The following is a 27,939-nucleotide window of genomic DNA, read 5'->3' on the forward strand; positions in this document are numbered from 1 at the left end:
TTACCCCCATTTTGCAGAGGTGAAAAGTGAGACTTAGGATATCTCACAATAAGTTGCACAACCAGATTTAAACTTTCATTTGACCTCAGCTCCTTTGTTTTTTACCCCTTTACTTGAATGCCGTCTATATGGAATACCCTCATATTTTGAGGTGTGGCTCAAGGTCAGTATGGGGGCAAGCATTCCTATAATTCTGTTCTAGAATAATAAGGGAATTATAAGGGACCTCTAAGGTTTAATTCATTTAGATTCAAGGACATGAAGGAATATTGCAAGGAATCCTGCACAGGTGTTTCAAGGATTACACAAGTGTTTATTGGTTTTTAAATGTATCTTGTAATTACTAAAAAATATTAAACTAATACTATATATATTAAAAATTTGGATGAGGAAATATATCTAATATTAGATATTATCAATACATTATTATAATTTCATATTCACACTACCTTTGTTATATTGGAGTTCATTACCTTTTGAAAAAAAGGGTTTCCTGTTTTAAAAAAGTTTGAGAAGTTCTGTACTTGTGCACTCTATTTCTCATCTTATGACGAGGAAGCTGAGAACCCAAAGGGACTGCAGTATCTTTGGGAAGCTGTGGGTATTGGAAATAGCCTTTGCTTAGAAGCAAAGAAAACTGCCAGATTAGAAGTAGTTTGGATCTATGCTTATCTTTCCCAAGAAACATGGTGTGTTCTTTATCTTATTCCAACCCTAAAAATCTTCATTTGTCCTAAAAACAAAAAGAAAGAACACAAAATACAAAAGAAGACATTTCAGGAAATAGTCAACAACAGGCAAATCCAGCACTGAGTCCTACTTGACTTTGGTTCTACATAAAAAAAGCTCTCTTGTTTTCTTCGTGTGAGACTGCTTGGGTTGAGGTAGGAAGATAGAGTAAGTGACCCATACTGTTCAAAGTTGATATATTTCACAACTGTCTGGTTTTCAGCATCATGCCACAGGGCCCAGATATCCGTAGAGGTTAAGGCAAAGTCAATCAGTGTCTCCTAGGAGGAAATGTGATGGAAAAAAAAGAGTTAAAATAAGAAAGGGTAGTTTATGGAAACTTAAATTTGTATCAGCAGATGAGGTAAATAGTAAAAGCACCACATGAATTTGGTAAAACCCAAATTAAATTGTTTGCATGCATTACTAAATATTCCATTTTAAGATTTCAATCCCATTACAACATAGGTTAGCCAATGCTTCTTTCCCATACTTGTATGATATGCAAAGGATGATCCAACCCACCTGAGAAGTGAATAGTGAGGAAATGTGATCTAGACTATAGCGGCTATTCTCAGTGCTCACCAGTTGGAAAATGCAGAACTGTTAAAACACAAGTTGATCATTTATTACTTGAAATAATCAACATGCTACTTTTCTAAGTAAGAGTTATATTAACATTTAGAAAATAATTTTTGAAAAGGGTTGTAAAATACACAAAACGTTTACCACCGTAACCATTTTTAACTGCAGAGACATGTTAAATACATTCACTTCATTGTGCAAATGATTTTCAAACCTTTTTTCTTCTTGCAAAACTGAAACTCTGTACTCATCAAACAATTCCCCATTTCCCTCCCTACCCAGCTCCTGGCAACCACCACTTAAATTTTTGTCTCTATGACCTTGACTACTCTAGGCACTTTATATAAGTGGAATCATACAGTATTTGTCTTTTTGTGACTGGTTTATTTCACTTAGCACAACATCCTTAAGGTTTATCCATCTTGTAGCATGTATCAGAATTTCATTCCTTCTTAAAGCTGAATAACACTCAATTTCATGTACATACCACATTTTGTTTATCCATTCATCAGCCAATGAACACTGACAGGTTGCTTCTACCTTTTGGCTATTTTGAGTATCGCTGATTTGAACATGGGTGTACAAGTATCTCTGAGACCCTGCTCTGAATTCTCTTGGGTAGGTACCCAGAAGCAGAATGCTGGATAACAGGGTAATTCTATGATTAATTTTTTAAGTAACTGCCACACTGCTTTCCACAGTGGTTACACATTTCACATTCCCACCAACAATGCATAAGGGTTCCAATTTTTCCACATCGTTGTCAACACTTGCTCTTTTATTTTTTGATAGGAGCCGTCCTATTGGGTGGGAGGCAGTATCTCATCATGTTCAGAAACCTGTCCTTAAGTTTATATTTTTACCAAAGTACCAGAGATAATTTAAAATATACATGCAATACAAATCAATAGAAGTTAATCTTTATTAAAATACCCCATAAAAGAAATTTGTATTTGGTATGTAACTCCACTGTCAAAACAAAAAAAAAATTCAAACTAAAAAGTAATGTTTGATGGATAAATATTTTCTTTTACTAAGAAAATTCACTATAAATTGATAAGAGTGACACTGATTCTGTCTTTATAACATAAGCAACTGTCCACAGGAAGTATTAAAAGAAAAATATTCATGATTGTCCCTCTTGAGTAAAAAAAGAGGTGTATAAAATATAAAAAGGTATATGTAATGTTCACATTCATCTTAGTCAAAGCTATATTTTACAAGCTGCAGATCTCAATCTGTAAGTGGGACATGTATCAATTTAAACAGGTCTCAACCAGCATTTTTGAAAAAAGGTATCAAGAGTTTATCACTCATAGTAAAGGTAAATGTTTCTATAAAGATATTCTTCGTTACATGTTCACCATCACATATGCGAATACTAGGTAGCAATGCAAGCGATCTTATTGTAGATTATAGCCAAAACACAAGTTGGAAAAATTCTAGTCTAGTGAAGTGCTTCTCAAACTGTAGTAAAGGACCACTTACTAAAAGAAATTTCCAATGTTTTAGACGGATTTATTTATTTATTTTCTGGTTCTTCCCCTATTTTTTATTGTGCAGATATTTTAAAGGTTTTTTTTCTTTTCCTATCATTGATGTACAATTACATGAACAACATTATGGTTACTAGACTCCCCCTATTATCAGGTCCCCACCACATACCCCATTAAAGTCACTGTCCATCAGCATAGTAAGATGCTATAGAATCATTACTTGTCTTCTCTGTGTAATACTGCCTTCCTGTGTCCCCAACCCCCACATTATACATGCTAAATGTTATGCCACTTTCCCCCTCTTTATCCCTCTCTGCTCACCCATCCACCCCAGTCCCTTTCCCTTTGGTAACTGTTAGTCCATTCCTGGGTTCTATGAGTCCACTGTTGTTTTGTTCCTTCAGTTTTTGCTTTGTTCTTATACTCCACAGATGAGTGAAATCATTTGATACTATTCTTTCTTGACCTGGCTTATTTTACTGGGCATAATACCTTCCACCTCCATTCATGATGTTGCAAATGATAGGATTTGTTTTCTTTTTATGGCTGAATAATATTCCATTGTGTATAGGTACCACATCTTCTTTATCCATTCATCTACTGATGGACACTTAGGTTGTTTCCATATCTTGTCTATTGTAAATAGTGCTGTGATAAACATAGGGATGCATAAGTCTTTTCAAAGTCGGCTCCTGCATTCCTAGGGTAAATTCCTAGAAATGGAATTCCACGGTTACTATTTTTAGTATTTTGAGGAACCCCCATACTGCTTTCCACAATGGTTGAACTAGTTTACATTCCCACCAGCAGTGTAGGAGGGTTCCCCTTTCTCCACATCCTCGCCAACATTTATTGTTGTTTGTCTTTTGGATGTTGGCCATTCAAACTGGTGTGAGGTGGTATCTCATTGTGGTTTTAATTTGCATTTCTCTGATGATTAACGATGTGGAGCATCTTTTCATGTGCCTGTTGGCCATATGAATTTCTTCTTTGGAGAAGTGTCTGTTCAGATCCTCTGACCATTTTTTAATTGGATTATTTGCTTTTCGTTTGTTGAGGTGCATGAGCTCTTTATATAATTTGGATGCCAACCCGTTACCAGCTATATCATTTATGAATATATTCTTCCATACTGTAGGATGTCTTTTTGTTCTACTGATGGTGTCCTTTGCTGTACAGAAGCTTTTTAGTTTGATATAGTTCCACTTGTTCATTTTTACTTTTGTTTCCCTTGCCCACAGAGATAAGTTTATGAAGAAGTTGCTCATTTTTATGTCCAAGAGATTTTTGCCTGTTTTTTTCTAAGAGTTTTATGGTTTCATGACTTACATTCAGGTCTTTGATCCATTTCAAGTTTACTTTTGTGTATGGGGTTAGACAATAATCCAGTTTCATTCTCTTACATGTAGCTGTCCAGTTTTGCCAACACCAGGTATTGAAGAGGCTGTCATTTCCCCATTGTATATCCATTACTCCTTTATCATATATTAATTGACCATATATGGTTGGGTTTATATCTGAGCTTGCTAGTCTGTTCCATTGGTCTATGGGTCTGTTCTTGTGCCAGTACCAAATTGTCTTGATTATTGTAGCTTTGTAGTAGAGCTTGAAGTCAGGGAGCTTAATTCCCCAGCTTTATTCTTCCTTCTCAGGATTGCTTTGGCTATTCGGGGTCTTTTGTAGTTCCATATGAATTTTAGAACGATTTTCTCTAGTTCATTGAAGAATGCTGTTGGTATTTTGATAGGGATTACACTGAATCTGTTGACTGCTTTAGGCAGGATGGCCACTTTGACAATATTAATTCTTCCTACTCACGAGCATGGAATGTGTTTCCATTTATTGGTATCTTCTTTAATTTCTCTCATGAGTGTCTTGTAGTTTTCAGAGTATAGGTCTTTCACTTTCTTGGTTAGGTTTACTCCTAGGTATTTTATTCTTTTTTTTTTTTGAGAGGGCATCTCTCATATTTACTGATCAAATGGTTGTTAACAACAATAAAATTCTGTATAGGGGACTCAATGCGCAATCATTAATCAACCCCAAGCCTAATTTTCAACGGTATCCAATCTTCTGAAGCATAATGAACAAGTTCTTACATGGTGAACAAATTCTTACATAGTGAATAAGTTCTTACATGGTGAACAGTGCAAGGGCAGTCATCACAGAAACTTTCGGTTTTGATCACGCATTATGAACTATAAACAATCAGGTCAAATGTGAATATTCGTTTGATTTATATGTGAATCCCACATTTCTCCCCTATTATTATTATTATTATTATTTTTTAATAAAATGCTGAAGTGGTAGGTAGATGTAAGATAAAGGTAGAAAACATAGTTTAGTGCTGTAAGAGGGGAAATGTAGATGATCAGGTGTGTGCCTCCAGACTAAGTATTAATCCAAGCTAGACAAGGGCAATAAAACATCCACGGATGCAGAAGATTTCTCTCAAAACAGGGGGGGTGAGGTTCTAAGCCTCACCTCTGTTGATCCCCAATTTCTCACCTGATGGCCCCCCTACAACTGTGCCTGTCTTATTAGGTTGTTCCTCCCTTGAGGAATCTTACCCGTCTCTGGTTAACCAGTCATCTTCCGGGGCCATACAGGGAAATGTAAAGTTGGTAAGTGAGAGAGAAGCAATATTGTTTGAAAAGGTTAGCTTTTTACTTCTTTGCAGATTTATGCCCTGTGGCTTCTATGCCCAGCATTTGTCTTGAGGTATATTTACCACTTGGAAGAATTATGATACTCGGTAATTTCCATATGAGGCACGAATTCTACTTAAGGGTTGTAATTAGGAAGGAAGAAGAAAAGCTATAGAAGTAGCAGATGGAAGAAAACATGGGAAGATTGATTATTTCTTTGACATATCTTCTTGTAGTGTAACATAAGCATGTATAGGTTTTAAACTACTAATTAAATTGCGTGCACACATTAACATAATAGGAATACAGCTACATAACCAAAGCAGACCTACAATTACCAGCCATATCCAGTGAAACCAAAAAAAGCAGTTAAGACACCCTATGCATTTGTGAAAACTTATCAGTGATATGATGGATATTGTCTAACTGAATTTGAGTAGTTTGAGAAAAGTCAGACAAATTAAAACAACACATTCCTGGGAGCTGTTCACATCCCATATGTTCTTTTAACAGTAGATAGTCTATAGTCGCAAGATTTTGGAGCACTGCAACTTGCACTTCTCCTCATTCTTGGTTGAGTTCCGACAGTATAGATCCAGTCAAATTCGTTGTTTTACTGTATGCACAGGCCAGCTTAGATATCTCCTTCTTCATTCCAATGGCAAGTCTAGGAACCAGTGGGATGAATGCAGCTACAACTGCAACAGCGCCAGGATTATTTTATTCTTTTTGATGCAGTTGTGAATCGAATTGTTTTCCTGATTTCTCTTTCTGTTAGTTCATCATTAGTGTATAGGAATGCAACAGACTTCTGTGTAGTAATTCAACTTTGCTGAATTCCAGATATTAGATCTAATAGTTTTGGAATGTATTCTTTAGGGTATTTTTATATACAATATCATGCCATCTGCAAACAGGGATGGTTTGACTTCTTCCTTACCAATATGGATGCCGTTTATTTCTTTGTGTTGTCTGATTGCCATGGCTAGGACCTCCAGAACTATGTTGAATAAAAGTGGGGAGAGTGCGCATCTTTGTCTTGTTCCCAATCTTAAAGGAAAAGCTTTCAGCTTCTTGCTGTTAAGTATGATGTTGGCTGATGGTCTGTCATATACGGCCTTTATTATGTTGAGGTACTTGCCCTCTATACCCATTTTGTTGAGAGTCTTTACCATGAACGGATGTTGAATTTTGTTGAATGCTTTTTCAGGATCTATGGAGATAATCATCCGGTTTTTGTCCTTTTTGTTGATGTGGTGGATGATGTTGATGGATTTTGTTCCATCCTTGCATCCCTGGGCTGAGTCCCACTTGATCATAATGGATAATCTTTCTGTTGTATTTCTGAATTTGATTTGCTAATATTTTGTTGAGTATTTTGCATCTATGTTCATCAGGGATATTGGTCTGTAATGTTCTTTTGTGGTGTCTTTGCCTGGTTTTGGTATTAGAGTGATGCTGGCCTCGTAGAATGAGTTTGGGAGTATTCCCTCCTCTTCTACTTTTTGGAAATCTTTAAGGAGGATGGGTATTAGGGCTTCACTAAATGTTTGATAAAATTCAGCAGTGAAACCATCTTTTCCACGGGTTTTGTTCTTAGGTAGTTTTTTGATTACCAGCTCAATTTCTTTGCTGGTAATTGGTCTATTCAGATTTTCTGTTTCTTTCTGCGTCAGCCTTGGAAGGTTGTATTTTTCTAGGATGTTGTCGATTTCTTCTAGGTTATTCAGTTTGTTACCATATAATTTTTCACAGTAGTCTCTCATAATTCTTTGTATTTCTGTGGTGTCCGTAGTGATTTTTCCTTTCTCATTTCTGATTCTGTTTATGTGTGTAGACTCTCTTTTTGTCTTGATCAGTCTGGCTTGGGGTTTACCTATTTCGTTAATTTTCTCGAAAAACTAGCTCCTGTTTTCATTGATTCTTTCTATTGTTTTATTCTTCTCAATTTTATTTATTTCTGCTCTAATCTTTATTATGTCCCTCCTTCTACTGACTTTGTGTCTCATTTGTTTTTCCTTTTCTAGTTTCATTAATTGTGAGTTTATAGACTGTTCATATGGGATTGTTCTTTCCTGTGGTAGGCCTGTATTGCAATATATTTCCCTCTTAGCACGGTCTTTGCTGTGTCCCACAGATTTTGCAGTGGTCAATCATTGTTGTCATTTGTTTCCATATATTGCTTGATCTCTCCTTTTATTTGGTCATTGATCCATTGAGTATTTAGGAGCATCTTATTAAGCCTCCATGTGTTTTGTGGGCTTTTTTGTTTTGTGTAATTTATTTCTAGTTTCATACCTTTGTGATCTGGGAAGGCGGTTGGTACAATTTCAATCTTTTGTAATTTACGGAGGCTCTTTTTGTGGCCTAGTATGTGTTCTATCTTGAAAATGTTCCATGTGCACTTGAGAAGAATGTGTATCCTGTTGCTTTTGGGTGAAGTATTCTGTACATGTCCATTAGGTCCATCTGTTGTAACACTTTGTTCAGTGCCTTTGTCTCTTTACTTATTTTGTCTGGTTGATCTGTCCTTTGGAGTGAGTGGTGTGTTGGAACCTCCTAAAATTAATGCATTCCATTCTATTTCCTCCTTTAATTCAGTTAGTATGTGTTTCACATATGTAGGTGATCCTGTGTTGGGTGCATAGATATTTATAATGGTTATATCTTCTTGTTGGATTGACCCCTTTATCATTATGTAATGTCCTTCTTTATCTCTTGTGACTTTCTTTGTTTTGAAGTTTAATTTGTCTGATACAAGTACTGCAACTCCTGCTTTTTTCTCCATTAGTTGCAGGAAATAACTTTTTACATCCCTTTACTTTCAGTCTGTGTATGTCTTTGGGTTTGAAGTGAGTTTCTTGCAGGCAGCATATAGATAGGTCCTGTTTTTTTTATCCATTCAGTGACTCTATGTCCTTTGATTGGTGCATTCAGACAATTATCATTTAGGGTGATTATCGATTGGTATGCACTTATTGCCATTGCAGGCTTTAGATTCATGGTTACCAAAGGTTCAAGGGTAATTCCCTTACTATCTAACAGTCTATCCTAACTCACTTCATATGCTATTACAAACACAACCTGAAGGTTCTTTTTTTTTTCCTCCTCCATTCTTTATATGTTAGGTATCACATTCTGTACTCTGTCTATCCCTTGACTGACTTTGTGGGTGGTTGATTTGATTTTGCATCTGCTTAGTAATTAATTGTTCTACTTTGCTGTGGTTTTTTTTCCCCTGGTGACAGCTATTTAGCCTTAGGAATACTTCCATCTGTAAGAGTCCCTCCAAAATGCAGTGTAGAGGTGGTTTGTGTGAGGTAAATTCCCTGTTTTTGCTTATCTGGAAATTGTTTAATCCCTCCTTCAAATTTAAATGATAACCTTGCCAGGTAGAGTATTCTTGGTTTGAGGCCCTTGTGTTTCATTGCATTAAATATATCACGCCACTCCCTTCTGGCCTATAAGGTTTGTGTTGAGAAATCTGATGATAGCCTGATGGGTTTTACTTTGTATGTGATTATTTTTCTCTCTCTAGCTGTTTTTACAAGTCTATCTTTATCCTTGATCTTTGCCATTTTAGTTATTATATGTCTTGATCTTGTCTTCCTTGGGTTCCTTGTGTTGGGAGATCCGTGCACCTCCACATGGCTTGAGAGACTATCTCCTTCTCCAGTTGGGGAAGTTTTCAGCAATTATGTCCTCAATAACACTATCTCTTCTTCTGGTTCCCCTATAATGTAGATTTTGTTCCGTTTGGACTGGTTACACAGTTCTCCCAATATTCTTTCATTCTTAGTGATTCTTTTTTCTCTCTGTGTTTCAGCTTCTTTGTATTCCTCTTCTCATTTCTATTCCATTTACTGTCTCTTCTACTACAGCCAATCTGCTTTTAAATCCCTCCATTGTATGTTTCATTTTAGGTATGGAATTTCTTAATGATTGAATCTCCATCTTAAATTCATCCTTGAGTTCTTGAATATTTTTCTGTACCTCCATGAGCATGTTTATGAGTTTTATTTTAACCTCTCTTTCACGAAGATTGGTGAGTTCAGTTTCATTGGCACATTTTCTGGGGTTTGTGAGATTCTGGTCTGAACCAGGTTCCTTTGACATTTCATAATTCTATGTGGTGCCCTCTAGTGCTTAGAAGTTCTTGTCTCTGGAGCCACTCAGCCCCTAGAGTGAGGTTGGGGGTCGTAGGGGAGTGGCGCTGGTACCTGGGAGGAGCAAAGCACTGTTTCCTGATTCCCGGCTGTAGTGCCTGTCTTCAGTTATCAGAGCCAGTGGGCTGAGCACACTGGTGTAAGCCTCTGTGCTTGGTGTCTCTAGCTGTTGTAGGCGGTGCCTCCCTCTGCCTGGCCTGACAACAGTGCAGTGACTGCCAGTTTGCAAGCAGGTGTTGGCAGGCCAGGACGAAGGTGTAGCAGGCTGTGTCAGTGGGGGGCCTCAGAACTGAGTAGGCAGCCAGGGGGATGGAGTGCATGAAGCTCCTCAAAGTTCCCAAACTGCTGGGCTGAGTGCACCCAGACTACCTTGTCCACCTATCCCTTCTCTACGTAGCAAGCTTCATGCAAATCCTGCCCCTTCAGCAGCCCTCTTGCTGCTAGGAAGCCTCTCAGACCGCATGCCTTTCCTTTGTCCCAGAGCAGCCGGTTGTGGATTCCCATCCTCCCAAAACAGCCAGAATCTCAGTCTCTCAAGCACTCCACCTGTCCCAGCTCCCCAACCCCACCAACCTCTAGAGCACCACACAATGTACATTTGTGCTCCAAAGCAGACCTCCAGGCTGGGTGGTCAGCAGTCTTAGGCTTCCACCTCGTCCCTGCTATGTTTCTCTTCCTCCCGCCAGTGAGGTGGGGTGGAGGAAGGGCTTGGGTCCCACCGGATCAAGGCTTTCATATGTTACCCTGTTTCATGAGGTCTGTTCTGTTTGTAAGGTCTGTATTCAGTCTGGTGCAGCCTTCTTTCATGTTGCTGTTTTAGTGCTAGTTGTCTTAACTATATTTTCATACTATATGTGTTTTTGGGAGGAATTCTCTGTCTCACCTCTCATTCCGCCATCTTGAATCTTTCCTAGACTGATACTTTTACAAAATAAAGAAACCTCAAATACGGATGTCTGCAGCAATATCAAATCACTATTAAAGTTGCAAAATGCTTTCTTTCACTTTCTGTACATCTCTTACTATACATTGGTAACAAAGAATTCATGGCCCAGGACTGTTTCACAGAGAAATGCATACCCTGTTCATGGACTAGAAGACTTACTACTGCTAAAATGGCATTATTTTTCAATATGATCAACAGAACCCACACAATTTCTATCAGAATCTGTGAAATAATAAGACATAATGAAGTGACTCCTGGATAGCCTCAGGATAGGGACTGGTTACCAGGAAGACCAAGCCTTGATTAGGCTTGGAACTTTCAGCCTCCATTCCCTTCCTATGGAAGGGGAGAGAGGCTAGAGATTGAGCTAATAATCGATCATATCTACATGATGAAACCTTCATAAAAATCCCCGAAGTATGGGATTTGGTGAACTTTTGGATTGGTGACCACATTCATGTGCCAGGAGGGTGGCACAAGCCAACACCCTGAGGACAGAGGTTCCTGTACTCTGGACATTTCTGGATCTCATCCTGTGTACCTCTTCATCTGCTTTTCTGCTGTATCCTTTATCATATAATCAACTGGTAAATATAAGTGTTTCCCTCACTTACACAAGTGACTTCTGTGGGCTATAGTAACAAATTATTGAACCCAAGGAGGGGGTCATGGGATGAATCAAGAGCCCAAGGAGATAAGACAAGTTTGGCATTTGGGAGTGGCCTGGTTTGGGTGTTAGTCCATGAGGAAGATGAGAGGACTTCCATATGTATGGCAGGCCTCATGTAGGGTGGAAACTCAAGCAGTGCGAGGAGGGTGTCCATAGAATGGCAACCTGCATTAAGGATTACAGCCCAATCAAGTGAGAAGGGGGTCCATTGCACGGGGAATGCTAGTGCAGTGTCAGGGCCACATAAGGTGAGGAAGGCATGCATGACAGAGCAACCTGGAGTGGGGTATCAGAGCTCAATGGGAGTGAGGAAGACACCCAGATGGGGCAGTGACCCAGCAGGGGGAATCGAACCTCCAGCGCAGTGAGGAGGACAAACCCTACCTCACTGGAATGCTATTAGAATTAGATGGATAATGTGTAGAATGTGACCACAGCGTAAACAGAGTCCAAGCATTTGCTATTAATGTACATAAAGGGCCTGGCACAGAAAGGTACTGGCACTGTGCCAAACACAGTATCCAACAGATGGCTGTTTATTATATGATTATACTATTATATTACATTCTAAATACCTCATCTGCATGTAACAGTGTTTAGATTATGAACAGAGTAGTTTTCTAAAAACTAACTTCCTTTCAACCACTTAATAACACCTACAACCCTTTCATAAAGACATTTTTTCACCCAGACTTCCAAATTGGCTCTGTCTTTAGTTTTGGTTAGCCCTTCCTTTCACATTCCTTTAAATTCTCTACTCCCTTTTATCCTGAATTCTCCTTCAAGATCTTTTAACCCACCATCTCTGCAGAAACAACACAGGAAACATGTAGGTTGTTGTGAAGACTCTATTAAATAGACTTAATGAGTCCACAGCTACTTCCTCACATCAGTACATACAGAATTAACTTGGTATATATCTTACTTGTTTCATACCTGTCCTCGTTTTGGTGCGTGCATGTATATCCCTAGGTAGAGTCCCATGGAAGGGGAATAAGCAAGTCGTAATTTGTGCCCAGTCCCAGCAATGAGCCGAAGGTCTTTATTCACAGGGACATACTCCAGCACGTCAGCTACCATCAGGCACATTTGGTCCTGCCCAAGATAAGGTTAAGAAGTCGTATCGAAGAATATTTAGGCTAGAAAAACACATCCTTTCCCTTTGTAAAGGATGCATATCCATTATAGCTAGCATTCTATCTAGTTTGTCTGCTAAGAAACTCTACAGGTTTTTTAAGGGCCAAGATGAAGGTATCTTTTCAATCTGACAGAAAACATCTGATTTATAAACATTTTGTTTGTAAATCTGAAAATTATTTTACCAACTTGTGCTTTAACAATAAATTTGTTCCTCTTAAGTGAGAAGTAGTCTGTAGATTTTCAATTTTTTTGTTAGGATTCATAATTTTCAAAATAAAAATATAAAAAGTTAGGGGAGAAATGTATGAAAAATAAAGTTAAATGAAATTGTCTCTATCTGGAAATGGCTCCTAATTTCCAAACTAAGTGATCTGATTATCTTTAAGAGAAGCAGCAAGATTTACTTCAATTCTTAAAATTCACAATTCTATTCTAACTTAGAGTAATTATAAATGTCATCATTTACCTTGTAAGACCACATTCGTAGTTTATGATCCTGGCACAGAGCAAAGATGAAGGCATCATGCTCGACACAATGAACAGCAAGACTGAGGGGACGATCTGAAGACCCCTGATCACCTCTAAAAACATAAGGCCAAGTTTTAGTTTTATTGTTACAAATCATCTGATCATTAGAATTTGCAATTAAAGAGGTAAAATAATATTATAAAGGTACTCTTAATCAACAGGAGCAAGAGTTTATATGCTTGCATAAGATCAGCCATTTTCTATTTGATTTACAACCAATTACTATGATAAATTTTAGAAGGCCTTACATAAGAATGGAATAATGTTCTAACTATCAAAAATGTTGTTCTAATATTATACAAAATTGGATTTGGTAAGTCATGGCACAGCACTAAACTGGATACTCTGAGAATATATACAGTAAGCCAGTTTCTCCTGTCAAGGTGTCCAGTCCCAAATGAAGGGGGCTCTGTAGTGTGGCTCTCTTCAGACAGAATGTGATGTTGTATAGATTCTTCTCCCTTCCAATACAACGTTTATATGCCTTCAATAAGATTGGAGGCACTCACAGGTTCTGATTAGAAAAAGAGTAAATTCATGGGCCCTTTGATTTACCTGCCACACACCACTCACCTGATGGCTGTTGGCATCCAGCCTATAAGCAATCGTTGCATTACTGAACTCTGTTTCAGTTCCACTACTGACACCATTCCTACAAGATTGAAAATAGACCAATGATATCCGAGGCATCTCTTGATCAATTTCAAGAAACCCAAAGACAAGAAAGATGCACCCATGAACAAGTCTTTATACAGGTAACAGGTTTCTACATTTCTGTACATAAGTTTTAGGATGTATCTTTCCACATATGTCACACTTAAAATAATTGGAATCATCAATAAAAATAAAGAGCACTAACATATTCCTAGGGAGAAGTCTTGCCATTTACAAACAGTAAGCCATACTGGTGCTCCGGAGAATCCCTTCACTTGTTCCAGAGGAATCACTGGGTACCTTTTGTGTGCCAGGCACAATTCCAGGTGCTGGAGATGTTGCAGTAAACAAAACAAACCTAAACACTCCTGTTCTCATGGAACTTTACATTCCACTGGAAGGTGGGGAGAAGCAGAGAAATTAACACGTGAAGTAGACTGACAGTAAGTTGAGAAAAATAAAACATGGAAAAAGTATAGTGAATGCTGGTGCTGGGGGTGTGTGCATGCATGTGTGCACGTGCATGAAGTTTTGAAAAAGAGTGGTCAGAGGTGGCCCCCTGAGGGGACATGACATAAAGACCTAAAGGAGTTGAGGGAATGAGCCAAGCTGGTAGCTGAGGAATGACTATCCCAGGTAAAAGCCCCAAGGTAAAAGTGTACCTGGTACGTTTAAGAAGTTGCAAGAGGGCATGTGCCCCGTGCAGCAAAAGGAGAGGCGGCAAGAATGAGAAGCTGAGGTTAGAGAGGTAGCAGAGGGTCACTGTAAGCCCATGTAAGGCTTTCAGGTTTATTCCGAATGAGATGAGGAACCACCCTCATTCCAGGGCTTTGAATGGTGAAGTGACATGACTCAATTTAGGTTTAAAATGTATTAGTCTGCCTTAGGAGTTTCTATAAAAGGGCAAGCACAGTTCTGGGGAGATATTTAGGAAGCTAATGCAATAATCCAGGCAAGAGGTAGTGGTGATTTTGAGCAGGCTATCAGCAGATGAACTTCCTTGTTTCAATTAATTTATTTTAGTTATAGTACCTCAACCTGAAGGGAGACAACCAATCAACTTATCTCTGCAACATGCCTTAGAACAGGCTGTCTAACAGGTATCTGTTTTCCCAGACTCCAATAACCTTTGCAGTTCCTCATCCATTCATATAAAGTCTCACCTTTTTGGGAAAAAAAACAGGAAAGCACTTGGGACTCATCAGACAAGCCATACTGAACGACCATGTCAGGGCCAGTACAGAAGCAATTTCTGCATTAGAGGACAGGTTTGGTCGTCTAAGGTCTGTATTAATGCCAATAATCCTTGTTTAAAAGTTAAATTTGTGCTCAATTCCCATTCTTACCAGGTATGTCATAAGGAGGTAGTTTAAGAACAAAGATTCCCCCAGAAGCAGATGGTAGAGCAAACAGAGCTTCCCCATCGTTGCTAAGCCAGGCTGCCGAGGTGGTGGAATTAGGCGAGAGTCCAGGTACTGCTGGAATTAACTGATAGTTGCAAGGATCCCTGAAATCAACTTTTCCAATGTCTGTGAATATTGACTGCATCTGACTTTCAGTTACCAACTCCTGCAGAGTAATTAAAATGAAAAATCTGTTAAATAAAAATAAACTGAATTGTGCTCAATTCCTACAAAAGCTTGTAAAAAAATCACTGAGCTTAAAAAACAAAGTTATTCTTTTTAATGAAAACTATCTCTTCACCGTAAGTCATGTCTTAACACTTTAGATAGTAATATCAAAGTATGCTTGGTGAGGACCTACAAGGAATCCAGACTTCCTTCAATTCCAAAGGATATTGTTCCCACACTAAATGTGTGCCAGAGTAACTTGGAAAATAAAGGATATTACACTTAACCAACTTACACTCCTATACATCCGGGAAGGGTGTGGTAAAAGTAACCTGTGCACTGTTTGATTGGTTAACATTAAGATTATCACATGATACTGAGTCTCAGAGATATGAACCCCTGCAGGTAAGAGGCTGCAATTTTGGAATTTGAGGCGAACTGCATTATTCAACAGATTTATGTCCAGCGACTCTTCCATCAGCTCCAATGTATCTCCGAAGGTCTTCCTATTAAAAAAAGAGACATTTGTTTAAAAGGTTTATGCTTTTCTTTCTACTTGATTGTTGCACTGAAATATCTATGAATAGTTACCATGTGAACTCTCCCAATTTGAAAACTTTGGATAAATAAATTCAGACCAACCTTTATTATTCAAAACACATTATATAGATTTATAAAACACAGCATAATATAAAATCCAAGTATTGTATGATTTTCTGTTGAATGGAAGCATTTCCAAACTTGATAAGCCATTTATTTAGAAGGGTATTCAATACAATTAAACTCCACTATAATGAAAATTCACACCATACCCCCCATTACTTGTAGTGGAATGTGGCCTCTATACATATTACTACAGCACTGAACCACAGTGACCTTAATAAATGTGGATATTTTCCCTTGTATTACTTCTCCCTGCTGGGATGCAGGACAGACTCTTCTTCAGGTGCAACTCCGTCATGTGGCAGCGTTAGAGCCAGAGAACATAACACTGGGAATGCCCTACCTTCCCATCACCTCATCTACCATATTACCTGCATCCTTACCCAAAGGGCAAGTCTCCTTCCAGTAGTAAAAGGCCAATTTCTTTTTTTTTTTTTTACTTTTTATTTACTTTCATATCATTAGTATACAATCACATGAGCAACAATGTGATTACTAGATTTCCCCCATTATCAAGTCCCCACCACATACTCCATTACAGTCACTGTCCATCAGTGTAGTAAAATGTTATAGAGTCACTACTTGTATTCTCTATGCTATACTGCCTTCTCCATGCCCCTCCTACATTACATGTGCTAATCCTAATGCCCCTTATTCCCCTTATCCCTCTCTTCCCACCCACCCTACCCAGTCCCTTTCCCTTTGGTAACTGGTTCCTGGGTTCTGTGAGTATGAGGCTGTTTTGTTCCTTCAGTTTTTGCTTTGTTCTTATACTCCACAGATGAGTGAAATCATTTGGTATTTGCCTTTCTCTGCCTGGCCTATTTCACTGAGCATAGTATCTTCTAGCTCCATCCATGTTGTTGCAAATGGTAGGATTTGTTCTTTTTATGGCTGAATAATATTCCATTGTATCTATGTACCACTTCTTCTTTATCCATTCATGTACTGATGGACACTTAGGTTGCTTCCATTTCTTGACTACTCTGAATAGCGCTGCGACAGACATAGGGGTGCATATGTCTTTTTCAAACTGGGCTCCTATATTCTTAGGGTAAATTCCTAGGAGTGGAATTCCTCAGTCAAATGGTATTTCTATTTTGAGTTTTTTGAGGACCCTCCATATTGCTTTCCACAATGGTTGAACTAATTTACATTCCCACCAGCAGTGTAGGAGGGTTCCCCTTTCTCCACATCCTTGCCAACATTTGTTGTTGTTTGTCTTTTGGATGGTGGCCATCCTAACCGGAGTGAGGTGTTATTTCATTGTGGTTTTAATTTGCATTTCTCTGATGATTAGCAATGTGGAGCATCTTTTCATGTGCCCGTTGGCCATCTGAATTTCTTCTTTGGAGAAGTGTCTGTTCAGTTCCTCTGACCATTTTTTGATTGGATTCTTTGCTTTTTGTTTGTTGAGATGCGTGAGCTCTTTATATATTTTGTATGTCAACCCCTCATTGGACATGTCATTTATGAATATATTCTTCCATACTGTAGGATGTCTTTTTGTTCTACTGATGGTGTCCTTTGCTGTACAGAAGATTTTTAGTTTGATATAGTCCCACTTGTTCATTTTTGCTTTTGTTTCCCTTGCCCAGGGAGATATGTTCATGAAGAAGTTGCTCATGTTTATGTCCAAGAGGTTTTTCCCTATTTTTTTTCTAAGAGTTTTATGGTTTCATGACTTACATTCAGGTCTGATTCATTTCGAGTTTACTTTTGTGTATTGGGTTAGACAATAATCCAGTTTCATTCTTTCACATGTAGCTGTCCAGTTTTGCCAACACCAGCTGTTGAAGAGGCTGTCATTTCCCTATTGTATATCCATGGCTCCTTTAGCGTGTATTAATTGACCATATATATGCTTGGGTTAACATCTGGACTCTCTATTCTGTTCCACTGATCTATGGGTCCGTTCTTATGCCAGCACCAAATTGTTTTGATTACTGTGGCTTTGTAGTAGAGCTTGAAGTTGGGAAGTGAGTTCCCCCCTGCTTTATTCTTCCTTCTCAGGATTACTTTGGCTATTGGGAGTCTTTTGTGGTTCCATATGAATTTTAGAACTATTTGGTCTAGTTCGTTGAAGAATGCTGGTGGTATTTTGATAGAGATTGCATTGAATTTGTAGATTGCTTTAGGCAGGATGGCCATTTTGACAATATTAATTCTTCCTACCCAAGAGTGTGGGATGAATTTCCATTTATTAGTGTCCTCTTTAATTTCTCTTCAGAGTGTCTTATAGTTTTCAGGGTATAGGTCATTCACTTCTTTGGTTAGGTTTATTCCTAGGTATTTTATTCTTTTTGATGCAATTGTGAATGGAATTGTTTTCCTGATTTGTCTTTTTGCTAGTTAATCGTTAGTTTACAGCAATGCAACAGACTTCTGTGTAATAATTTTGTATCCTGCAACTTTGCTGAATTTAGATATTAGTTCCAATAGTTTTGGAGTGGATTCTTTAGGGTTTTTTATGTATAGTATCATGACATCTGCAAACAGTGACAGTTTGACTTCTTCCTTGCCAATCTGGACGCCTTTTATTTCTTTATGTTGCTTCATTGCCATGGCTAGGACTATGACGAATAAAAGTGGGAGAGTGGGCATCCTTGTCTTGTTCCTGATCTTAGAGGAAAAGCTTTCAACTTTTCACTGTTAAGTATGATGCTTGCTGCGGGTTTGTCATATATGGCCTTAATTATGTTGAAGTACTTGCCCTCTATACCCATTTTGTTAAGAGTTTTTATCATGAAAGGGTGTTGAACTTTGTCGAATGCTTTTTTAGCATCTATGGGGATGATCATGTGATTTTTGTCCCTTTTATTGATATAGTGGATGATGTTGATTAATTTTTGAATTTAAAGGCCAATTTCTGACTTTGTCAAGTATATTCTCTTATACCCACCTCCCCCCTCCTTCCAGAGCCTTCCATAGACATTCAAATATGCTCTTCCTTGGCCTCTCCTTTTCCATCATCACATTCCCTCCATTCTGCTCTGGCCAAACTTTCTCTATTCCTTCCCACACCCCCTTCAACCTCCCCTATTTCTACTAAGGTCACCATAACAATTCCAATGGACTCTTCAGTTCTTCTCTTGACCTTTTAGGAGAATTCCACAAAATTGACCCTGTCATCCTTCTTAGAAAGTCTCTTCTCTTGATGTCTTTGATGCTACCCTCTCCTAGTTTACTCCCTCATCTCCGGGCATTTCCTCTCCTTCCCCCTTGACTTGACCCCTACGTGTTACTTCTTCACATCTTAGTCCTGGGTCATCTCTGTTTCACTGTACACATTCTCCCAAAGCACATCTTATCCACTCCCAAAGCCAAAAAACACCATTTCAGCGCTAATGATTTCCCAGAGCTCCTTTGCTTCTGGTAACTCGTGGTATGTCATCAGCACAATTTTCTGGATTGCTTCACCCTCCTGTCTTATAGTTAAAGTTGGGTCCTGATATTCCTTGAAGATAGCTCCCAGAGCCCTCTCTAATAGTGGTAGCTTTCTCTACCACACTTTTTGTAGTGTTGCCTCAAGGTAGGGCGCAGGTGTCCTACTCACTCTCCAGCACCACTCCAGGCTACTGTTCCTCCCTCCCTCCCCAAACCACTCAGCTGAGGCTTATGTACTCAGATACCACCTGTGTCCCCTGATTATTGCAGTTATCTTTTTTTTAACTGAAGTATCATTGATATACAGTCTTACTTTGGTTTCAAATATACAACACAGTGGTTCAACAGTTACCCATATTATGAAATCCTCACCCCCTCTAGTGCAGTTACTATCAGTCAATGTAGAAAGATATCACAGAATCATTGACTATATTCTCAATGCTGTACTACTGTCTCTGTGACCAACTTACATTGTGATTGCGAATTATTGTGCCCCTTTATCCCCCTCATCCACCCCAACCCACCCCAACCCCTTCCCCTTGGTAACTACTAGTCACTTCTCAGTGTCTATGAGTCTACTGCTGTTTTGCTTTGTTTTTATATTCCAGTTAAGTGAAATCATATTGTATCTTTCTCTGCCTGGCTTATTTCACTGAACATAATACCCTCTAGATCCATCCATGTTGCAAATGGCAGGATTTCTTTTCTTTTTATGGCTGAATAATATTCCACTGTGTGTATGTACCAGATCTTCTTTACCCATTCATCTACTGATGGACACTTAGGTTGCTTCAGTATCTTGGCTATCTCACTGCAGTTATCTTGAAGACTGTCTCCTGGCTCACTGTCACTCTCTTCCTTACTTGTCCTGTCACAGTTAACAACTTCAATATCCATGTTTTTCTAATACCTCATCTTCTCAATTCCTCACCTCTACTGGTTGCCCTTGAACACATACAAATATGTTGGCTTTTTTTTTTCATTTACTTTCTCCTTTGCCCTCCTGCTACCAATTAATTTCTCTGCTTCCTTACAGCAATATTACTTGAGAGTGCGGTTCCATACTCACAACTCCTGCTTTCCCCTTCTCTTCTGAATCCACTCCATTCAGGCTTTTGCACCACTAATGGAGCAGTTCCTGACTAGGTCACCAACGATCTCCACAATGCAAAGCTCTATTTCCATTTCTTTGACTTACATGCAGCATTTAAGTTTTTCACTCTCCTTCTTCCTAAAACATTTCCCTTGGCTCCTGAGACGGCCCTGTCTTTGTTCAGCTCTCACCTAATTAGCTTTTCTTTTGCAGCCTCTTTACAGGGTTCCTCATCTTCCTAGATATTGGGAGTGCCCCAGGGTTCAGGCCTCAGACCTCTCCTCTTCCCTCATCTACCTACATGAGTGGCTCTGACTGGGGCCATTCTTCCCCCACCCGCAAGGACTGGAGAGATTTTTGTTTGTTACAACAGGGGTGGTGGGTGCTATTGCCAGGTAACAGGTAGAGGCCTGGGTTGCTGCTCAATACACCATGATATACAGGCCAACCCCCATAATAATTATCTGGCCCCAAATGCTAATAGTGCAGAGGTTAAGAAACCCTGATTTATACTCAATTTTAAGAGATCTCATTCAGTATAACAGCTTTAAATGCCACCTAATGCCAATAATTCCCAAATCTGTATCTTCAGCCCAAACTCTCCACTCAACTCCTAACTGCTGCCTCAACACTTCTGGGTATCTTAACAGGGATCTCAAACTAAACCTGTCCAAAACAGAATTCCTGGACCCAGCAAAGCCAAAAAGCAAAGGAACAAAACACCTGATTCATCTGTGTTCTTTCCCAACTCAATTAATGGTATCTCTATAACTTCCAGTTGCTCAAGCAAAAAATCTGGAGGACATCCTTGACTCTTCTCTTTCAGTATGCCTTACATCTGACCCAATAGTAAATTCTAACAAATTCACCTTCAAAACTATGCACAATCAGAACATTTCTCACTGCCTCTACCAAGACCACCCTGGTCTAAGTCACCATCATCTTTTGCCTGGATTTAGGCACCAATCTCCTAATCGGTGTCCCTACTGCCACCCTTTACCCACTACGTTCTCAACACAGCAGCCACAGCAATCACCTAAAAACAACTTGGGTCATGTCATTCCTCCAATTGAAAACTTCAATGGCTTCTTCTCATCTCAGAAGGAAAGTCAAAGCCTTAAAATAATTGATAAAGCCCTAATCTGGCCCTCAGCCGCCTTATCACACTGTCCTTTGCCAGTTCAGCCATGTCCTCCTGGACCCCTGCCACTCACTGCATCTTTTGTTCCTTTCTCTTGGAAGGCTCACCTGGAATTCTCACTCCCCATATATCTCACTTTCTCTCAAGTGTCACCTGGGCTCTGCCTAGCTATCCCATATAAAATATCAATTCCTGTAGGCTGTCCCCTTCCCTCTGTGTCACCTTGCTTCCCTGTTCTCTATTCCACTTATCACTTGACAAACTGTATTTACTTGTTTTCTTTTGGTTATTGTTGCTTATTGCCCATGTCCCTCCTTAAGAACAAGGACGTTGTCTGTTTTGTTCCCTGCTATATTCCCAGTCCCTCAACATTGACTGGCACTAAAACAATTTCTTAAATAAAATGAGCTTTGTATCTCTAACATAGATTTCTCTTCTGAGCCTCAGACCAAATACATTTCAATGCCTATTTGACATTTCCAAAAGGTGGTTACACAGGTACTTCTAATTTAGTATATCTGAAAGTTATTCACATCTTTCCAATCTCTTCTGTATCTCAGTAAATGGCAACCCCTCCATCCAGTATCTGTTTAGTCATACTAGATACCCGGGAGTTGTCTGTTCCCACCTTTTCCCCTACCATCTCCCAGCCCATATTCAATCTATTACCAAGTCCAAGTGAAGCTACCTTCTAAGTGTACCTTGAATCTATCATTTCTCCTCTCCTAGCCACTTCCACAACTGAGCCACCAGCATTTCTTACTTGGGTCATTATAAAAGCAAACTGCTCTACTGTATTATATTTACACCCACTTTCCACAAAATAGACTGATTTTTTTAAAATGCAATTTTGATCATGTTAATAACTCTTCAAAACCCTTTAATGATTTCTCAGTGAACTTAGGCTAAACCCCAAATCCTTGAAAAGGACCTGAGTCCTGCTCATCTTCCCAGTCTCAGCATTGAGATCTCACATCACTTTCAATTTTACCTACAGACCTTAAGCTATACAGATATTCACTCCTCAAAACTTCCCAGGTCTTTCCACCTCAAGGACTTTGCATATGGTGATCCTGTTTGTTGAACTGCTCTTGCTCCTCAAGCCCCTGCCTAGCCAACCTTTCATCCTTAAGATTTCAGGGTAAACGTGAGTGACTTACGTTAAGACCTTCCCTGCCTCACCAATAACATTTAGTCTTCCCATTAGGCTCTCACAGCTCTTATACTTTTCCTCTGATGCAAATAGGAAAAATCTGCACTTACATACCTATGTTGTGGATATTAGTTCAGTGGCTTTTTCATTCATAAAAGTGCCTCATGGAAGTTGGGTCCACATCTATTCTTAAACTGCTACACCTTGCAAGATGAAAATGGTTAGCTGTTTTTGTTCACCACTTCATCCCTAGCACATTGAGCACAGTGCCTTTTATGTAGAAACTCATACATATTTGTAGAATGAAGGAAGCTATAAAACACTATAAAAACACACAATGAATTCAAGTTTAAAACTGGCCTTTGGGGCTTTATTCAGTAAGCTATATTCCCTCTGCTTTTAGTGCTGCCTAGGAGGCTACCTCTCCTAGAACTGTCTCCTTAACTTTCTCCTCATTCAGATATTAACAGAAAACAGTCTTTCTCTTTTCCTGTCGATTAACGCTTCCGGGAATCACACTTTGGGAACAGCGAAGAAAATTCAGACACTGAACCTTACCTTCCGGGGGTGGGGGTGAGCGAACAGAGTACTTACCAATGAATGAACCTGTTCCTGGTGACTGAGAACAACTTGCCGCTTTCCACATAGTAGAATCCTCCCGCGCTCTCGCTGTATTTCACGGTTCCAATCAAGGCATTTGCAGTCCCTGCAAAAAGAGGGTGGTCAGCCCGCACATGTGATTCTCTGGGGATGACAGGCAATGAGGGCGCTGAGAAAGCAAAGGATGACGGACTGACAATTCACGCAAAAAGAAGGGGAAGAAAAGAGGAAAAAGGACACTAGGAAACTCTGATCCCTGGGACACAGGTTCAGGAACCCACAGAAGGAGCCCGGAAGGAAGGATCGGATCGCACCCTCCTTGACTTCTTCCTTACCAACGCCGCAAACTGTGAATTCCCGAAAGTGCCTCGGCCTTTCGCGCTCAGTGCCGCTGAGCTCCACGAAGCTCCGTTCCAGGGATCCCGCCGCCGCCATCTTCCCGCCGCTGCCGCCGCCGCGAGGCCTGACGGGACACGAGCCGGGACGGGCGGCGATCGTCATTTCCGAGGGCGGGGCTGGCAGGTGTGGGACTCTGGGGAAGAGAAGGGCGTGTCCGACCCTTCGCTGGGCCTCCACCGCGTCCGGTGGGAAAAGGCAGGTAGGTCGGGAGGAAACCCGAGAGCAAAGCGCACGGAGAACTGACTCTACCTGCCAGACTCTTCGCATGGCCGGCCATGGAGGGCCTGGGGGGGCGGGTCCTTTTTCCCGGCGGCCTCGGGGCAGCGGGCGGGGCCAGAATTGTTTCCATTTTAAATTCGCCAGCGCGGGCGGCGGAGCTGAGCCTCCCGGGAGAGAAAAGGTCCGAGGTGGCCCCACAGACGGGCGCCCAGTGCCGGATTCCGAGGTTGCGGTCACCTCTCCGCTGCACGGTGTCCGTTTGTAAATCGCTGCGTCTCCTTTTCTTCAGCTTTCTGCGACACGTGCGATGGGGAGAGGGAGTGGGAAGGAAGAGTGGTCTTTTGGGAATTTTTCAAGAGATTGTATTCCTGTATTCTTGTATAATGACACATGTGTGTTCAATTAAACATTGATGCTGCAACCAGTTGGGATTACCTAAATGCTGCTCACTTGCATACATGAAAGGAATTTGCCTTTCATTCCACCCATGATCTGGAAGTTTGGAAGATATTGTGGCTTTACCCATATCTAGGACAGAATAGATGCTCAATATTGAGGAAAATGCTAATTTTCAGGGGGAAAGGTTTTTTTTCCTTGGTAGTCAACATGTATTAAACTCTTCTGTTACGACTTCTTGATATTATCAGGGCCAGCAACCCTTCTGTGTCCTGTGTTTCATCCATCCTATTCTGACCACTCTCCACCATCTTTCCAGTTTATTCCTTTTGAGACACCAACTCCAGCAATGCACTTCCTCCATCCCACCTACAATCCTTTATTTCTACCACCTTTTCACAGTCCCTCACTTCCTTGATACTTAATTCTTGCTCTGCTTAAGTGCCATTTAAGTATCTCCCTTGCCTAGCTCTGTCTTTCTCTTCATCATACTTTGGTATGATGATTTAATCTACAGCCTGGATTGAAGCCATGTTGGAGACCAAACAGGCCTGAAGAATGCACAGTCATACTGCCATGCCTCCCCCTACCTCTGTCATGACTGAACCTTGAGTGAAGCCATACTGCTGCCCAGCATACACATTGTATTTCCCTTGTCCACTTAGTGCCCTAGCTGAGTATTTCACAACTCCTCTAACCTGCAACAGCCTCCTCTGCCAGGTTTGCTCAGCTTTCTTCTTCACTTAAAATTGATGCAATCAAAAGAGAATATCCCACACTACTGAGACAGAGCCATGGGTTTAGACAGAGTAGGGTGAGGGCATCCAGAAAAGGCAAAGCAGGATAATTATGGTCAGAACAATGTAACAATGTGCAAAGAAATTCCTACCAAGTTTTGTGTTAAATGTTAAGAAAAGTCAGAGTCACACTAATTCTTTAGGAGAAAAATACCAAACTAGGAATATAGGCATTTTTTAGTGAGATTAGTTAAAACAAAAGACAGATGGTGGGGATTCTCAAGATGGCAGCTTGAGTAGGGTGGCGGAAATCTCCTAAAACCATATATACTTTGGAAACACAGCAAATACTATTCCTAAAAGAGTGACCAGAAGATACAGTATACCAGCCAGGCTACCTCTACATCTGTGAGAACTCAACATCTCATGAAAAGGGTAAGATACAAAGCCATGACCCGGTGGGACCCAAGCACTCCCACAACCCCAGCTCACTGGCAGGAGGAAAAGAATCAGAGTGGGGAGGGAGTGGAAGCACAGGACTGCTAAATAACCAGCCCTAGTAATCTGCACCGGGAGCACAGACACATTGCATGGTGTACTGGATATTAGAGGACAGAAAAGCAAAATCCAAGACTAAGACTGCAAACAGGTTCCCACAGGTGGCTGCCCTGGGGCAAAAGAAAAGCGGGCCCATTAAAAGCCTTAAAGGGACAAGGGTTTAACAGGTGGACAAAATCGTCCTGGCACACTCAGCTCAGCAGGCTGGGAACTTAAAGGAACTTCAGGCGACCTAACTCCATGGGTGGCAACGTAGCACTGAATCCTGTTACGGTGATAAGTAACCTGTCTTTCATTCCCCCCTGCTGGCACTGCAAGCGAATGGACTGATCTGCCATTGCTGCAGAGCAACCAGGGAGCAGCCCCCACCCACAGCAAACACACAGAGGCCTCTCCCAGTGTGAGGCTAACTGAGCCCCAGACCCAGAGGCTACCTGCTACCTGCAGCCGAGCAATACAGACAGCAGAGACTGGTGCAGAGTCCGCAAGGCACAAAGGGTCTTAAGTCTCACAGCAAACTCATGCTGCTCACCTTCAACTGCTGCCAGTGCCCTAGGTCATCCCGAGGGCTGCTCTGCCCACGACAACTCAGGGGATTAATGCAGAGGTGGCCCCTGAGTGTGGCTGCCTGGCACAGGCAGAGGAAGCCGGCATGGAGTCCAGAAAGCACGTAGGAGCTCTGTTCTTGCTGCAACCATCTCCAGTGCCCTGGGCAATCCTGAGGGCCACCCCACCCATGGCAGCTCAGGGGATCAACCCAGAGGCTGATCCCTGTGTGCAGTTGCCAGGCACAGGCAGCGGAGACCAGTGCGGAGTCCAGAAAGCACTAAGGGGTGCCATTCTCATGGGAGAACATGCTGCCCCCCTGCAATGTCCACCAGTGCCCTAGGCCATCCAGAGGGCCACCCCACCCACAGCATCTCAGGGAATTAACTCAGAGGCTGCTCCCTGTGTGCAGTTGACAAGAACAGGCAGCAGAGATGGGCAAGGCGACCAGCAAGCAGGAAGGGACTTTGTTCCCCCAGCGGACACACGCACCACTCACTGGCGATCACTTCTATCGCCATGAAAAGGCAGAAGAACTTTGTTCAGTCCAAAATCCCTCAAACACCAGAGAGAGGGCCTGGTGAGACCGAAATCACCGATCTTCCTGGAAAAGAAGTCAAAATAAAAGTCATAAGCATGCTGATGGAGCTACAGAGAAATATGCAAGAGCTAAGGGATGAATTCCAGAGGGAAATAACAGAAATGAAAAAAGCAATGGAGAAGTTAAGAGCAGACTGGACGAGGTGCAAGAGACTGTTAATGGAATAGAAATCAGAGAACAGGAATACAGAGAAGCAGAGGCAGAGAGAGATAAAAGGATCTCTAGGAATGAAAGAATATTAAGAGAACTGTGTGACCAATCCAAATGGAACAATATTTGCATAATAGGAGTACCAGAAGAAGGAGAGAGAAAAGGGGATAGAAAGTGTCTTTGAAGAAATAATTGCTGAAAACTTCCCCAAGCTGGGGAAGGAAATAGTCTCTCAGGCCATGGAAGCCCACAGATGTCCCAATACAAAGGACCCATGGAGGACAATACCAAGAAATATAATAATTAAAATGACAAAGACCGAAGACATGGGCAGAGTATTAAAAGCAGCTAGAGAGAGAAAAAAGGTCACCTACAAAGGAAAACCCATTAGACTATCATCACACTTCTCAGCAGAAACCTTACAGGCCAGAAGAGAATGGCATGATATATTCAATGCAATGAAACAGAAGGGCCTCAAACCAAGAATATTGTATCCAGCAAGATTATCATTTAAATTTGAAGGAGGGATTAAAAAATTCCCAGGTAAGCAAAAGTTGAGGGAATTTACCTCACACAAACCATCTCTACCATGTATTTTAAAGGGACTGCTCTAGATCGAAGTGCTCGTAAGGCTAAATAGATGTCACCACAGAAAATAAAACCACAGCAAAGAAAGTAGACCAACCAAATACTAAATAAATGCGAAATAAAATCAGCTATCCACAAAATCAGTCAAGGGAAACACAAAAGGGTACAGAATAAAACACCTAACATATAAAGAGCAGAAGATGAAGAAAAAGAAGAGAAATAAAGAATCATCAGACTGTGTTTATAATAGTGTAATAAGTGAGTTAAGTTAGACAGTTAGATAGTAAAGAAGCTACCCTTGAGCCTTTGGTAACCACGAATCCAAAGCCTGCAATGGCAATAAGTGAGTATCTATCAATAATCACCCTAAATGTAAATGGACTGAATGCACCATCAAAAGACACAGAGTAATAGAATGGGTACAAAAGCAAGACCCCTCTATATGCTGCCTATAAGAGACTCACCTCAAACCCAAAGACATACACAGACTGAAAGTGAAGGGATAGAAAAAGATATTTCATGCAAACAATAGGGAGAAAAAAGCAGGTGTTGCAGTCCTTGTATCAGACAAAATA

The 27,939-nt window shown here is 40.6% G+C and overlaps 1 protein-coding gene across 5 annotated transcripts in view; it reads right to left on the bottom strand.

Annotated features, from left to right (window-relative positions):
- NUP160 (nucleoporin 160) overlaps window positions 1-24,097 on the bottom strand; it is a 61,799-nt gene extending 37,702 nt beyond the window's left edge. For 2 of the 5 annotated variants that reach the window (XM_057507705.1, XM_036923935.2), the window contains exons 1-9: window positions 23,506-23,662; window positions 23,165-23,276; window positions 15,429-15,639; window positions 14,909-15,131; window positions 13,482-13,560; window positions 12,847-12,961; window positions 12,177-12,335; window positions 1,255-1,332; window positions 913-1,010 (exon numbers count right to left, since the gene is read on the bottom strand). In XM_057507705.1, the coding sequence (XP_057363688.1) occupies window positions 913-1,010; window positions 1,255-1,332; window positions 12,177-12,335; window positions 12,847-12,961; window positions 13,482-13,560; window positions 14,909-15,131; window positions 15,429-15,639; window positions 23,165-23,276; window positions 23,506-23,605 (1,175 nt within the window). In that variant the 5' untranslated portion in view covers window positions 23,606-23,662. Of the gene's footprint in view, window positions 1-912; window positions 1,011-1,254; window positions 1,333-12,176; window positions 12,336-12,846; window positions 12,962-13,481; window positions 13,561-14,908; window positions 15,132-15,428; window positions 15,640-23,164; window positions 23,277-23,505 lie in introns of all 5 variants that reach the window. The other 3 variants (XM_057507704.1, XM_057507707.1, XM_057507706.1) reach the window with 3 other exon arrangements.
- Between the last annotated feature and the right edge of the window lie 3,842 nt (window positions 24,098-27,939).

This window comes from Manis pentadactyla, chromosome 9 (genome assembly GCF_030020395.1).
Source record: "Manis pentadactyla isolate mManPen7 chromosome 9, mManPen7.hap1, whole genome shotgun sequence".
NCBI classification, from domain to species: Eukaryota; Metazoa; Chordata; class Mammalia; order Pholidota; family Manidae; genus Manis; species Manis pentadactyla.